The following is a 14,016-nucleotide window of genomic DNA, read 5'->3' as shown; positions in this document are numbered from 1 at the left end:
AGTATAGTTCCTAGACATATCGGCATAGAAAATCGCAACTTTCATTTTCCATCAGCCTTAGTACACGGTGTAACTACAGAGTCACGTTTTAAATAGGAAAAATTTTGAAACTCTTTGGTCATTTTTGAGCGAGATGCTAACTGTCTAATAAGATTCAATGATCTATGCTAAGCTAAGCTAAAAGTTCTACCGCCAGACCCGGAGATCGGCTGAATGGATTCAAAAACTGTAGAAATCAATTAAGATAAATTAGGGGAGTTGGAAAATGAGCCTATTTTTCAAAATTAGTGCTGTGTTCCTTTAACTTGCGTTGAACCTGGAATATTCCTTTAAGGTTGCTATTTTTTCAGTATTGTGTTGGCACTTGAAATATATGGATCATGAAGCAGCTGCAAATAATATATATTTCCATCACTCGGCATCAGCGCTAGAGCACATAAAGTTAGGGGGCATGTAAAAATATTTCGGGGGGCTGTTTCTTTTGGCACCTGTTTCTGAATATTGATTGATCTAAATTATCTAGACTATAGTGAAGATCATTTTCAGATGTAACGGATGCACCAAATAAAACAGGAAAAACACAAATAAAACGTAAAATGTATTAAAATATAGCCTAGTTTTATATATGAATAGGGTGTTTGTCAACTGTCAGAGTTTCCAGTGTTGACAGCTCCGTAAAATAGCCTACTTGAAGCATTGTAGTTTTTCTGTATATAGCTACTAAAACTATAAAAAGTACAACACACAAGCACACTTCAGAATAAGATTCAAAACATTTATAGCAAGAATGAATAACCCAAACTCCGATGAAGTCGGTTTGCTAACTGCACCTCCTGAGCCAACTGCACTAAAGTCAGTCCGTTTCTTTTGGAAGAAAACGGCTGATGTAACAGTCTGGCTGAGGAATCGACTGCTTTCTGTTTTTCCCGTAAACAATCCACAACCCCCGTGTCTCCTCACGAAACACTGCAGTTAATGGGGACCATGCCGAGAGATGTGTCCTGCATGTGACACTGCAGGTGAATTATAGCAAATACAAAAAAAAATCATCTTCAGTATTCCTCCCATGACACATATCGCTTCACGGCTAGTGTAATAAGACAGTGGAAAATCTGAGCGAGTGGCCCCTGCTCTCAGCCTTAACATGCATGACGTTACGCATTCAGACCGAGCACGAGCATGAGATGGGAAGAGCTTTGAGAGACAGGGAGAGAGTGAGAATATGCCCATATAAATGTTAACTGGGCTTGGCTGTTTGCCTTCTCTCTGTGTGTGTGTGTGTCAGTGGGTCTGTGGATTAAAGCTGGAAGGTGATAAAAGAAATTAGGTGCACTCTCCATTGGACATGGTGCATCTCACGGCTGTATAGCACAGCCTGGGAGAGTCGTTTATCAGTCCTTTAAGGCAAGCTCTTAACCTTGAACAACTAGATGGAAACAAATGAGCCGCCACATACTGGCAATCTCAAAGGAAGTTCCCCTCTGTCCACCAGTTCCTTCCCAGAGAACAGTTCAGGAGGCCCGCACAATTCACATTTTATTACTATGAGCCCACCTCATCATTCATTTGCACTCCCACTCTCTCCTCCGCCACTCTTACTGTAGTCTATCTTTTAATTTTCCTCATTACTCTCTCAGAATCACGTTCGAGAATTAGTCTTGCCGTCAGCAGATGTATCCGTCTCTGGGACGTGTCAGTGTGTTCTGCCGCTGTTGGCAGCTCTGTTCTCTGACACCACTGCAGTCCTCCACCCATTACTAAGACTCTCTCTCTTCTGTGCTGAGCCCAGACAAGGTCTGCTGGGAGACTGTGGATCAGTACAGGCGAGTCCTCGCATTGTTCTTATTGTTTGAAACTCAAGATTCTGGAATGGCTGGCAATACTAGCCTTAGCTGAGCTCCTAAATTCTGGCCTTTTCATTTTCACCAAAAAATCCTATTACCGTATTTTCCGGACTATAAGTCGCACTTTCTTTCATAGTTTGGCTGGTCCTGCGACTTATATTCAGGTGCGACTTATTTATCAAAATTAATTTGACATGAACCGAGAGAAATGAGCCAAGAGAAATGAAGAAATAGAAAACATTACCATCTACAGCCGTGAGAGGGCGCTCTTAGGGGCCGTTCACATATCGTGCCTAAAAATGCGTGGAAAACGGGCTCAGGCGGTTGCGCCCCTGAGGCGTCTGCCTTTGCTAAGCAACCATGACGTGCTCTCTCCATGAAGACGCGGAAATTTCAGTAAAGGATAAATGAATTTTCAACACTAAAAATCACTTGCAGTAGCTCTGCCACTAAATTTATTTCAAAATGGCAATCCATATACAACTATGATCAGCTGTTTCTTCATCTTAGCTGAGCTTTCAACGTTGTTACGGGAAAGGATAAAGCTGATTGGTTAGTTCTTGTCACATGACCCGCGGTGCGCTTGCAGCTCTCTGAAAAGTTTTTACTCGATGCAGTGCGGAAGCGCATGGAAAAAACGTGTGCGTCCCGTGTGCGTCGCGAACGCGTCGCTTCCATTATGAGAAGCATACTGCGCACCTACATTGGAAATAACGAATTTGAGCGTGCAAAAGACGCGATATGTGAACGGCCCCTTATGCTGCCAGAGATGCTGCTCAGTGCTCTTGTAGTCTACACTAAGCAGCATAGAGCGCCCTCTCGCGGCTGTAGACGGTAATGTTTTCTCTTGGTTCCTGGTTTTAAATAAATGCAACTTATAGTCAAGTGCGACTTATATATGTTTTTTTCCTCGTCATTAAGTATTTTTGGACTGATGCGACTTATACTCAGGTGCGACTTAAAGTCCGAAAAATACAGTAACAGTTTTGGCCTTTAACCCCAGAATTCAAAGAGAAATCCAATTATATAATAGTCTTATAACACTACTTTCTTTCTTCTGAGGAATACGAATAGAGAAATGCTGCAGAATTTGTTGACTATTCATTTAACTTCTTAGCATTCCTGTAAAATTCGCCTAAAACATCTAAAACACAGTGGAACGCTAACAGGTTAATAAAAGAGAACAAAAAAAGCACCATGGAAGTTTAATAAAGCAGTCAATATGATTCTTATTTACTTTTATTAAATGGAAGACAGAAAACTAATTTTCTTTTTTGGGTGAACTATTCATTTAATGTAATTGCAGTTTTAACATAAAAAAACAGCAAACCACTAAATGTGAAATTAGGTTACATAATAAAAAAATGTCTTTGAATGTCAAGAAAAAAATTAGTTATGCTATTCAGTGTGAAAAATGTGTATGTGTGTGCAAAAATTAGCATTACCAGTGACTGCATAAAAAAAGGATATAAACCGCTCTGACCTGCATATAACCTTTGCATTGCTTCAGACAGATTTTATCATCTGTATTGTAGCATCTGCCAGCAGACACTCAGAATCCGCTTTGCTCTGATATAAAAAGCCAAACACTTACCCTGGCACTGAGTATCTTTCTTGGCCGGCTCAAAGCCCGCCATGCAGGTGCATGCTCCCACGGGAACCATCCATTCTCCATCTCCGTTACAGTACAGCTTTAGAGGGACAGATTCCTCTATGGCATTTGGCACACAGGCTCCGGCGGCGATGACCAGAGAGGTGGCCTCGGCACCAGTGGCTGTCTCGGGGAAGACAGCGAAGTTAGCAATGGTGGTGGAGCACTTTTTAAAGAAGACCCTGGCCGAGATGAGGGACATGCAGGCGCCCAGGTCCTGGAAGGCCAAGTAAAAACCAGCTTTGGAAAGAGGGCCGAAACTCCGTACTTTGGTGTTGACGATTCCTGACTCCAGCAATGAGAAGCTCTCGTCGGGGGCTATGGTGTCCACCTGGGACAAAAGACAGTAAAGATGGTAAGGACATTCATTTGGATATTGTTGTTGTTAGGATAATCTTTTTGTGGAGTATAAACCTTTATTTCTGTGATTATGTCATCATTTACTCGCCCAAGTCATTCTAACGGTCACATTAGCAAACATTTGTTAAAGGGGGGGTGAAATGCTATTTCATGCATACTGAGTTTTTTACACTGTTAAAGAGTTGGATTCCCATGCTAAACATGGACAAAGTTTCAAAAATTAAGTTGTACATTTGAAGGAGTATTTTTGTTCCCATAATACTCCTTCCGGTTTGTCACAAGTTTCGGAAAGTTTTTTTCGGGTATGGCTCTGTGTGACGTTAGATGGAGCGGAATTTCCTTATATGGGTCCTGACGCACTTCTGCCGGAAGAGCGCGCGCTCCCGTATAGCGAGGCTGAGCAACACAGACATTTCACTGATCAGAGCGATTCACTGATCAGAGGGAGAGCGTCGCGAAAAGTCACAAAAGAAGTGTGTTTTTGGTTGCCAGGGCAAGACAACCCTGCACAGATTACCAAAAAAAACAGCATTAAGGGACCAGTGGATGGAGTTTATTTTTACAGAGCATCAACAGAGTTGTGCAAGTGTTTTTGTTTGTTCCCTGCATTTCGAAGATGCTTGTTCACAAGACCCAGTTTGACGACGGATTTGCGTATCGTTTATTTCTTAAGGATGATGCAATCCCAAGGAAAAAGGGTCACGATCGTGTGTTGGAACCGCAGGCAGTGAGTAAAACTGCTTCAAATATCTCTGCCTCCTTGTTAGTGCGTCCCCTCCCATGCCAGAGACCCGGGTTCGAGCCCCGCTCGGAGCGAGTCGTTGCTGCTGCTGCTTTCGTTCAGTTTCAGCCTCTGGATCTGATTCTGGATCATAAATAAACGGCTGAATCTGACTGTAAGCCATGGTTTGTTTTGGATGATGGGTTTTCCCTCAAGGTAATGTCACAGCTTCCACATGCTCTCAACGCAAAAGCCTATTCGCGCTCGTGATTCTTTAGCCTCCACCCACACGTCACGCCTCCAGCCGGTCGTGTTTTTCCGGCAAAAATCGGTACAGACTATCTTTCTCTTATGAATATAATAAAACTAAAGACTTTTTGGATTTATGAAGGATGCAGTACTACTCTATATGTACTCAAGATTAACAGGATATTGAGTGAAAACGAGCATTTCACCCCCCCTTAAAAATGTAGGGATGCAACGATACCATTTTGATCCGATATTGAAAATTCAGAGTATCTGCCGATACCGATCCAATCCCATACCAGCACAGATTTTTTTTTCAATGTAGAATTTCTGTACTTCTCTGTGTTGACCTGATTAGGGCTGTGACGGTGGCTGATTTTTACCATCTCGGTAGTCATAGACTAACAACCGCCGGTGGCACTTTTTCTCATGAAAAGAAGTAAATTTATTCAGTTGCAGAATGACTGAACAGGATTCGTTTCAGACACGCGCTCCACTTCACTTTATTATCAGGTGCAAGAGAAACAGTTTGCAAATATATTTTCGTCGCGAACGCTGATCTGCCTTCAGAACACCTGGTAAAAGAGTCACACGATAATGTGCGTCATCACTACGACACACCCTTTATGGCGTTAGTTCTGGCTTTTGTTCACACAGAGCTCATTCCGGGACTGAACCATGTTACTAGGTCCCCAACCCAGGATAAATCCCAGAATCAATCCCGGGACATGTTTGAGTTCACACAGAAGGCGACCCGGCAATGTTCCGGCAATTTTCCGGGTCGAACGTGCAGTGTGGAAGGGACTCATGTGACCAACTTGAACCTATTGTGAAATCTGTGCAAAATATTTTGTACTCTTGCAAAATATCTATTTGTGTTATTTCCTATTAAAATTACTGGAGTTCACCCATGAAAACATTGCATCGTAAAAAAAATTATTGGACCCAACTGAAATTCATTAAATGGACAATAATACACTGACCTAATATATTTTGTGTTTCACAGAAATAAAAAGGCATTCAGGTTTAGAATGACATCACTAAATGATGACAATTTCTTTAAATATGTGTTACATTCCCAAGTAAATAGTTAAGACACCATCATTCACTAAAAGATTGTAAAATGAATTATCATGCAAAGTCTTCAATTAAAAGAAACCATCAATCTGGCTGACCTTTACGTAGGGGTTCTCCTTCCATGGCGGGCTGCTTGCTGTAGCCACATCGCCATCCGATTCATAGTAGAACAGATTAAAGGTCTCCTTACAGGAGCCGGGAATATTGGGAATACTGCCACAGTCCCGCACAGAGAACTTGAGCTCCACGTAAACTCGAAGAACTCCTCTGCGTGGGATGAAGTCTGTCCGGAGCCAGTTGTTCTGATTGGGCTCCAGTACGTTACAGACCTGGTATGTCCTAATGGGGCTCAAGAGGTCGTCATATCCACTCACTTCTTCCCACTGAGAAGGACATAAAATATTGTCACTGAATGCACAATGAACTTTCTTAAAATTAAATGTCCAATTGAAAAATGACAGTAGATAAGACCTTAGGAATTGTGTAAAGACTACATGTAATTCATCATTTAAGGTCTTATTGTGTTGCTTACTTCCAATGAAACTAGCAAAACATGGAACGCAGTGATGTTATAAATTATGACCTTCCTCTCTATGTAGTGAATTCTTTCTTTATATATAGTTTCTATTGAATGTAACACACTGGTCCTTGATCCTTTGATCTTTCTCCGCATAACTGTATTGGTCAGTGACATAACAATTAAATAAATAAATGCATTATTGAAAAGAGAACCTTTTTAAGTTGTTTTACATAATCTTATATTATAATTCCTTAAGAAAAAGTACTGCTTCACTGCTTTTTAATAAAAAATAAAATAAAAAAAATTAATCATGTGATGCAACCAACATCAAAAACAACAACCTTAAAACAAGAAATTATATCATATAGAGGACCCTCATGAATGTGTGTCAGTGTCAGTATGTCTCCTCAAATATCAGATCACTGGAGCTTTTTAAGGGGCAAGGTTCTGCCTTGTAAAATGCCAAGCGGTGTGACTCCAAAAAATGTATGAATGAATCAATAATTCATGATATTTGCATTCATAATATTAGGCCTTTTCAAATGAAAATACGAATGAAAATATGACTTTTTAATTGGCACATGCCATGGAAAAGGGAATAAAAGACATTCTTTGTCATTGGCCTGTTTATTAAATATAACATATTTTCAGAATGGCTTTGAAATCATGCCACATTTTCTTGTTTACTATGGACTGACAAATTATTGGTTAGGACACAGTGTCACATAAAACCTAAAGATCCTAAAATGATCCAGATCTATGGATCATTATTGAGATGTTACCTGTAAGATACCATGGAAGTAGGAATAATGAACGACTCAAATGCTCAATTAAATTCATGTCGGTGGTTAGGGTAAATAGAAATGCTTTCTCAAAGGTGACATTCGGGTTGCCTGAACTTCTCACAACACAATTAAGAGGCACCGCAGCGAGGGGTAGCATGTGTTTATCTCCAGGTGTGAAGGAACACATTACTTATGATGATGCATGGCTTTTGAGATGCCAGACATTGAGCGCCAGCCTGCGGAAAGGGCTGAGCTGCTTAAGATTGTTTCCATGGCAACCCATCATTTCCATTGACTGACTTCGCATGCACATTCCAAAGACGAATCATACTACGGGAGCGAGTGGTTTTGGGTCGGGGGGGGGGTACCAGGCTTAAGGTCAGACTCACTGTGGTTAATTTCTTCACCAGTCACATGTGTAAAATAAACTGCCGCTTGCAAACAGAGAGGTTGTGAACGATTGTTCTTGTTAATGGCCCCCTTTCATTTGTCTCGTCAATGCACATGTAGATTAATAGCTGCCCTTTTGGACAATTACAAACAGGAAAACGCTGTAACTCACCCCGCTTTCTGGATAGGTGGTCCACGCCAGCTCTGTAGTAGCCCACCTGCTGTCCATAAGAGTCTCTGCAAAACAGGCAATCAATGAGGCTCCGACAACATCAGCCTCCATTCTTAACACAACAGAGCATCAGCACGCTAAAAACTGTCATTTTAACGGGTACATATCAAATCACTTCACTCATTTGAATTCCCCGCATAGTCTGCGGAAGGCCTAATCACTGTTTTCACTCCGCACACTAATAATGTGATCCGCATTTATCTACCCACTCCAGCTCTGGCCTGTGGCTGATCTGAGAACAGATCCTGTTGTGTACCGCAGGGATGCTCGCAGCGCAGTGACGTTCTGCATCCCAGGCGCTCGCTGTTCTCTAAATACACTCCGATCAGTGGAGCGAAACTGCTTGAGCCAACTTCCGCAAATTAACCGCACATGTGAATGTTTTATTCACTTTGTAAGTCAGCGTTCGATGAAGCCGAGTGCTCGCTTTAAATTAATGTGACACGCACACATCTGCAAGAAAATCCGTGGAATATTTAGAGCAGAACATTAACTTAGCTGATTAAGGCCCCGGCAAAAGCACATATGGCAAACATACACATGCCGTTTATGTGGATTGTACACCTCACTTTTACAGCGCCGTAAATCACAGAGAGAGCTAACTGTGTGACGAAATAGCCGTAAGGGCATCTCGCCGTGTGAAATATTCATAAAATTGACGCTTTGATCAATTCCTAATGACCACATTCAGTCTTTCCTTAAAGCCCTTTGCATCTGTGCATTTGGCTGCATTGTGAAAAACAATGTTTATGACACTTATTTTTACACATAGCAGCTCATCGCTGTCTATTTCACACAAATGAGTGTACAGGATGTTCTTTGAAACTCTATTTTGTACAGTCAGCAGATGTACTTATTCTTTGAAATCGTTTGTTACTCCACTAGTTTATCAGAATGTAAGACTATAAAGAAAAACAAACAACCTTTCGAGGCAGTTATAGGGAGTAAAATAAAAGTATAGTGCTTATTAGATCAATTACAGTAAGCATCTAAACATGCCAAAATTGATTTTAAAGCATTAGTCTTGGAAATGCTGTAAGGAACGTTCTCACCGATGATAATGGCTATAATGATTACTAACATCATTAAGCTTTAATACTCTAAGTCTATGAGAATAGGAAGTTCACACCACAAGGATAATGACACAATATTGTTGGAAACATGGTTTTCTGATTAATAATAAAACATTAACATCTGAACAGAATTCACCCGACTTTAAAGAGCTTGGGCATTTCAATTGGCAGAAGACATAACTGAAGTGTGTCATTAGAATAAACAGAACATTATTGTGCATTGATATCGGCGAATATATAGCTAGTGTTACAGTCATCTTCATAGTTATCGTTCTTAATATGAATGGGCCAAATGAAATCATACAAATCCAGTTTTTTGCAAAATTGGACTAAAGGTGTGGTCACATTTATCATATTTCAGCGATTTTGAAAATCGAGTATTTTCATGTGATTTGGATTTCCACATGCAAGTTCTATAGGGGCTAGTCCTATTTATTGTAGCTTGGCTTTATCCAGAATGTGTACGCATTAATCTGACTGTAACTGGACTCACTGTGTATGTTTACAGTAGTGATGTGCTTTGGATGCAACACAGGCAAGGTATTCGACTAGTCTGTATTGATTATTCGTACCGTGTAAAACTCTCTTTTCCATGTGGAAAACAATGGAAAAGAGATCTAGTGGAATGCATAGAAATAATAATAATAATAATAATAATAATAATAATAATTAAAAAAAAATGGAGCTCAATGACTGTGTATGGAAACATAAGAACGTGTTATTATCTTGTAATAAAACTGTAATAATAATAAAAAAAATAATAATTTTTAAACCACATTAATGATAACCACTAACAAGGCCAAATCATGTGAGGTTTTGTTTTATATTTAAACACCATAGCTCCTGGAAGGCTTCTGACAGATGGACTGACTTGACACAGGGGACCCTGGATGCAGCTTTACACTTTCCCTCTTGTCATGAGGTGCTCGGCCCACTTGACCTCCATTGGAATGTAACTAATGTAGTCTGTTCAGAAACCTGCTCGGAAATAGGCCTATGAGTCAAACATCTACTCTCTCTCTCTCTCTTACACACACACACACACACACACACACACACACACACACACACACACACACACACACTATCGATTAAGATCCTCACACTGAAACTGATGAAGAATCGAATAATGGCCAAGGTGAAGGAGCATCTGGCTCCACTGTAGTTAAAGGATTATAGATAATTATTAGTTAAGGGACATGACCGAGGTACATAATGAAGTCAGCTCTGCATGTATCAGTACTAAAAATACCAAACAAAATCCTGCCTTGAGACGCTAATTTTGTAACAAGGAACTATCTTGTTTTTTGCTGAGCAGCAATTTATTTTGAATATGAAATTATTAATTATCAATCATTAAATTAGAAGAAGAATGAGAGACTGATTGCTAATGTACTAATAGTATGCATTTTTTTGTTAAAAATGCAAACAACAGATTTTACAGATGCACAAATATATATTTTCATTTGTAAATTACATTTGTGAGGGTTAGAAAATATGATGGGGACACGAACCTATTCATTAGGGTTCTCGACAAGAATGTAGTTTGAAATCAACAGACCTCAAAGATATCAATAGTTTTTTTTTCGAAACCACACCTAGGCTCAATATTGGCACGTTTCACCTCACCACTGTTTTCAAAAACTGACTTGGATTTAATTTCAAAATGCATTGTTAGTTAGAAGCGACTCACCAAGTGTAGTCCTTTGAACAACTGTGATCATACAAGCCAATTAACATGTGTGACAATTACACTGAAGTGATGCCTCTGGGTGACTTAAGAGCCTTTAGGGTGAAATGTGTCACACCAGAGCAACAGGGGGCTTTCAGCAGTCCTAAACCATGTGTCACAAGCAGCACAAAGCTCATCTGAAAATCTACATGTGATTTTTCATACAGCAATGATCAAAGCAGAACCCTGCTGTCATTATAACCTCACAAGATATACACTTCCAAGAAAAATAAAGAGATGCTTCGATGTATAACAACATATTCATTCGACACAACAATTACTGTTAGATTTGGTTTATCCAACTGTTTTACAGTTTGTTATAGCCTAATAACAAAGGCACGGAGCATGTGGCAAAGGAAACAGCATCGTCTGTATCAATACATGGACATGCCATAACACTAACACGTCTTCGGTGTGTGTAAAGCTTCCACGCGCAGGATTCCACACGGAATACGACATTTCTCAAAAACAGACCTTTGGAAACTAGAATTAGTCAGTATAACGGCAAATAAATGCAATAATGATTCAGAAACAGACACATTAAGCCCTGGTAATGATATGAAAACCAGACAGTCATCCAGTGAAGGCTACACCTAAACGGACCTAATCTATTCCATATTTTCATTTACTTTTAAACGCCATAAAATATTGTACATGCAGCCGTTTGCATATCATCTGCATCACTGCCCGACGAATAAAAGGCAAAATCGCACCAAGACTATGTAAGTTTTCGACAAACGCGAAGTTTTCGAGCCAGAAAAGTCCGCGCTGTCTGCAAATCACAAGCTTTAGTGAAGTACAGATTTTTTATTTTGTTTGTTTGTTATTACACATTCTACGGAATTCATAAAAGAAATAGCCAACTGATGACCATATAACTGCAGCTTGGAGACCGAGTATCCCGGTAACAAAGAGCTTTTACTTACCCTCAACAGCGAGAATAACGGGTACCCAAAGGCTGTATAATAACAGCGAATAATCCATTGTCATAAAGCTTGAGGTTGCAACATGAATAGTTTTTTTTTTTTGTCTATATGTCACCGGGACAGAAAGTATCGTTAAATCTCTTCATTAATGGACTGGAGGAACGAATTCACGCCTTAAGAAATTTCAGGCTGGGGGAAAAAATGCACAGCTCCTCTTGCTATAGTTGTCTTCACGTCTTTCATTCACAACTGTTCGCACCACACTGAATCCATGGACGGTCTCTTTCGTGAGCGCGGTCTATCATCCTCTTCTACATGTGTGGCATCATCCTCATCCTCACTGTGAAAGAAGCTGTTGATTCTCTGCGACTGCACGGAGGAGTGTCAGTTGCGAGAGAGGATGGGGGGCGAAAACTCTACTAGTCTCAGGGCAAAACCCTGCGGAATATCGCTGATAAATTACAGACCAATTTCTCCCATGTTTTCTTTTATTTATGCATTTCATTATTTGTTTCAGACATGTTAAGTCGAAGGGTTTTTTATTATTATTATTTAATATAGTAAATGCCACTATAAGGCAAACAGCATAAGAATATAAACCGAGTTGTGGTGAACTGCTAAAGTATGGATATTCTTTGATGCACAGCGCCACTCACCGTTTGTTTACTGCAGAAATTGGTGTACTGTCGTTATGAAGGGAGTGACTTGGCAAATGGCCACCACTAGGATATTTGTGTAATAGTCGCCCAACACCAATAATAAAATCATCATCTAGCTTTCTGCTGATTAAATAATGGGCTACATGTTGACATAAAGGTTATGAGATACTACAATCTTAAAAGCTGTACATTATTTTTATCATGCACATTCCTGAATATTATTTCAGAAATGTAATCTTGTACTTATTACACAACAGTTTATTTTTTATAATATATATAATTCAAATTCAGTCTGGTTACCATTTACTTAATTTTGATCTATTTAATTGGCTTCTCATGCACAATCTATCGATTTGAAAAGAGAAATATACATAGAGGAACATATTCCTTAAAATACACTATAATATCACATTGTTTTTCATAACTTATAGGTTTTTGTGAGAGTTTAATCAATAATTTTGAAGTATGTTATAAATACCAATCAACAATCATCAAGTAACAATTACATCTAATTAAACAACAGTAGGACTAGTTAAAAAAAGTAGTTTGTGAAGGCAATAAGCACATTTTAGATAACAAGAAACAAGTGCATATGACATTGCATTAATTGTTTTATGTAATTGTGGCGAGTGGGGCGGGGCCGAGAGGCGTGGGAACGAGGAGTGAGGCCAGGTGTAGTGATTGGAGATGAGCTACACCTGCGCCCCACCACCAGTATCGAGTCCCACGTAGGAGATGGAAGGATATAAAACTGGAGCGACTATAGTTTAGGACGAGAGAGGACCAGGCCTTGGACATTATTTTATGTTTGCTTTTTATTTGTGCGCGTCAGTCGCCGTGAGGGGCTGACGCGCCGTTTTGTATTTATTTTTGATTATTAAAATTATGTTTTGATTGTGCGCCGGTTCCCGCCTCCTTCTTCCCGATGAATAGGAAGTTTTTATCGTTACAGTGGGGCCGAAACCCGGGAGAAGGAGGGACGCGCTGCTGAAGATCCCTCGCCGCTGTGGTGAATCCGCGGTGCCCTCGAGCAGGCGAGGTATGTGCCGTCATGGACGCTCGAGGCGGTGGGCTGGAGCGAGTTGCCGGGGACGGGCGAGCTCGCTGCCGACCGCCCACGATATGGAGGGGCGGCTGCCGTCCGTGAGGGATCCGGAGGGGCAGGGAACGGGGGACTCCTGCCGCTGCCCAAAATCGGAGTCGCCGTCGCCGTCCACTGTGCGGCGGAGGAGTGTCGTGCCATCCGCCGAGGGCCGTCCAGTGTCACCGCCGGGCACCGCGGAGGAGATCACCCAGCCGGTGAAGGGCCAAGCAGCAGTGCGTCTGGGAACCGGATTTTTTTTTTTCTTTCTCCCCTCTCTCGTCCCTGTCGCTCCTCCTTCCATCTCCTTTTCTCTCGCCTCGTCTGTCCTACCCCCAGGTTCCCGCAGGTCCCCGTGAGCGTTCCCCCCGGAGGGAAGGGGGGGGAGTAGAGCGCAGTCTCGAGGGTACCCCCCGGCCTGCGAGGGGCGATGGGAGTATGTGGCGAGTGGGGCGGGGCCGAGAGGCGTGGGAACGAGGAGTGAGGCCAGGTGTAGTGATTGGAGATGAGTTACACCTGCGCCCCACCGCCAGTATCGAGTCCCACGCCTCTCGGCCCTGCCCCACTCGCCACAGTAATATTTACTATACAAAAATGTATAATTTACAATGAATTATATTTCAAGTAATCACAATCACTTTGGAGAAGTAGAGAATCTTTTAATACAAAACACTTTTTAGATGTAATATAGTTCCTCTTCAGGAACTCGAGCTGCGTCG

At 41.1% G+C, this 14,016-nt stretch overlaps 1 protein-coding gene across 1 annotated transcript in view; it reads right to left on the bottom strand.

The window, feature by feature from the left end:
• ephb3a (eph receptor B3a) overlaps window positions 1-11,965 on the bottom strand; it is a 32,836-nt gene extending 20,871 nt beyond the window's left edge. The window contains exons 1-4 of the mRNA XM_026195676.1: window positions 11,558-11,965; window positions 7,767-7,831; window positions 5,998-6,282; window positions 3,439-3,826 (exon numbers count right to left, since the gene is read on the bottom strand). Of these exons, the coding sequence (XP_026051461.1) occupies window positions 3,439-3,826; window positions 5,998-6,282; window positions 7,767-7,831; window positions 11,558-11,621 (802 nt within the window). The 5' untranslated portion in view covers window positions 11,622-11,965. The remainder of the gene's footprint in view (window positions 1-3,438; window positions 3,827-5,997; window positions 6,283-7,766; window positions 7,832-11,557) is intronic.
• Between the last annotated feature and the right edge of the window lie 2,051 nt (window positions 11,966-14,016).

Source organism: Carassius auratus, chromosome 2 (genome assembly GCF_003368295.1).
Source record: "Carassius auratus strain Wakin chromosome 2, ASM336829v1, whole genome shotgun sequence".
NCBI classification, from domain to species: Eukaryota; Metazoa; Chordata; class Actinopteri; order Cypriniformes; family Cyprinidae; genus Carassius; species Carassius auratus.
Note: the sequence above shows the minus strand (reverse complement) of the source record. Positions and strands in the feature narration are given on the sequence as shown.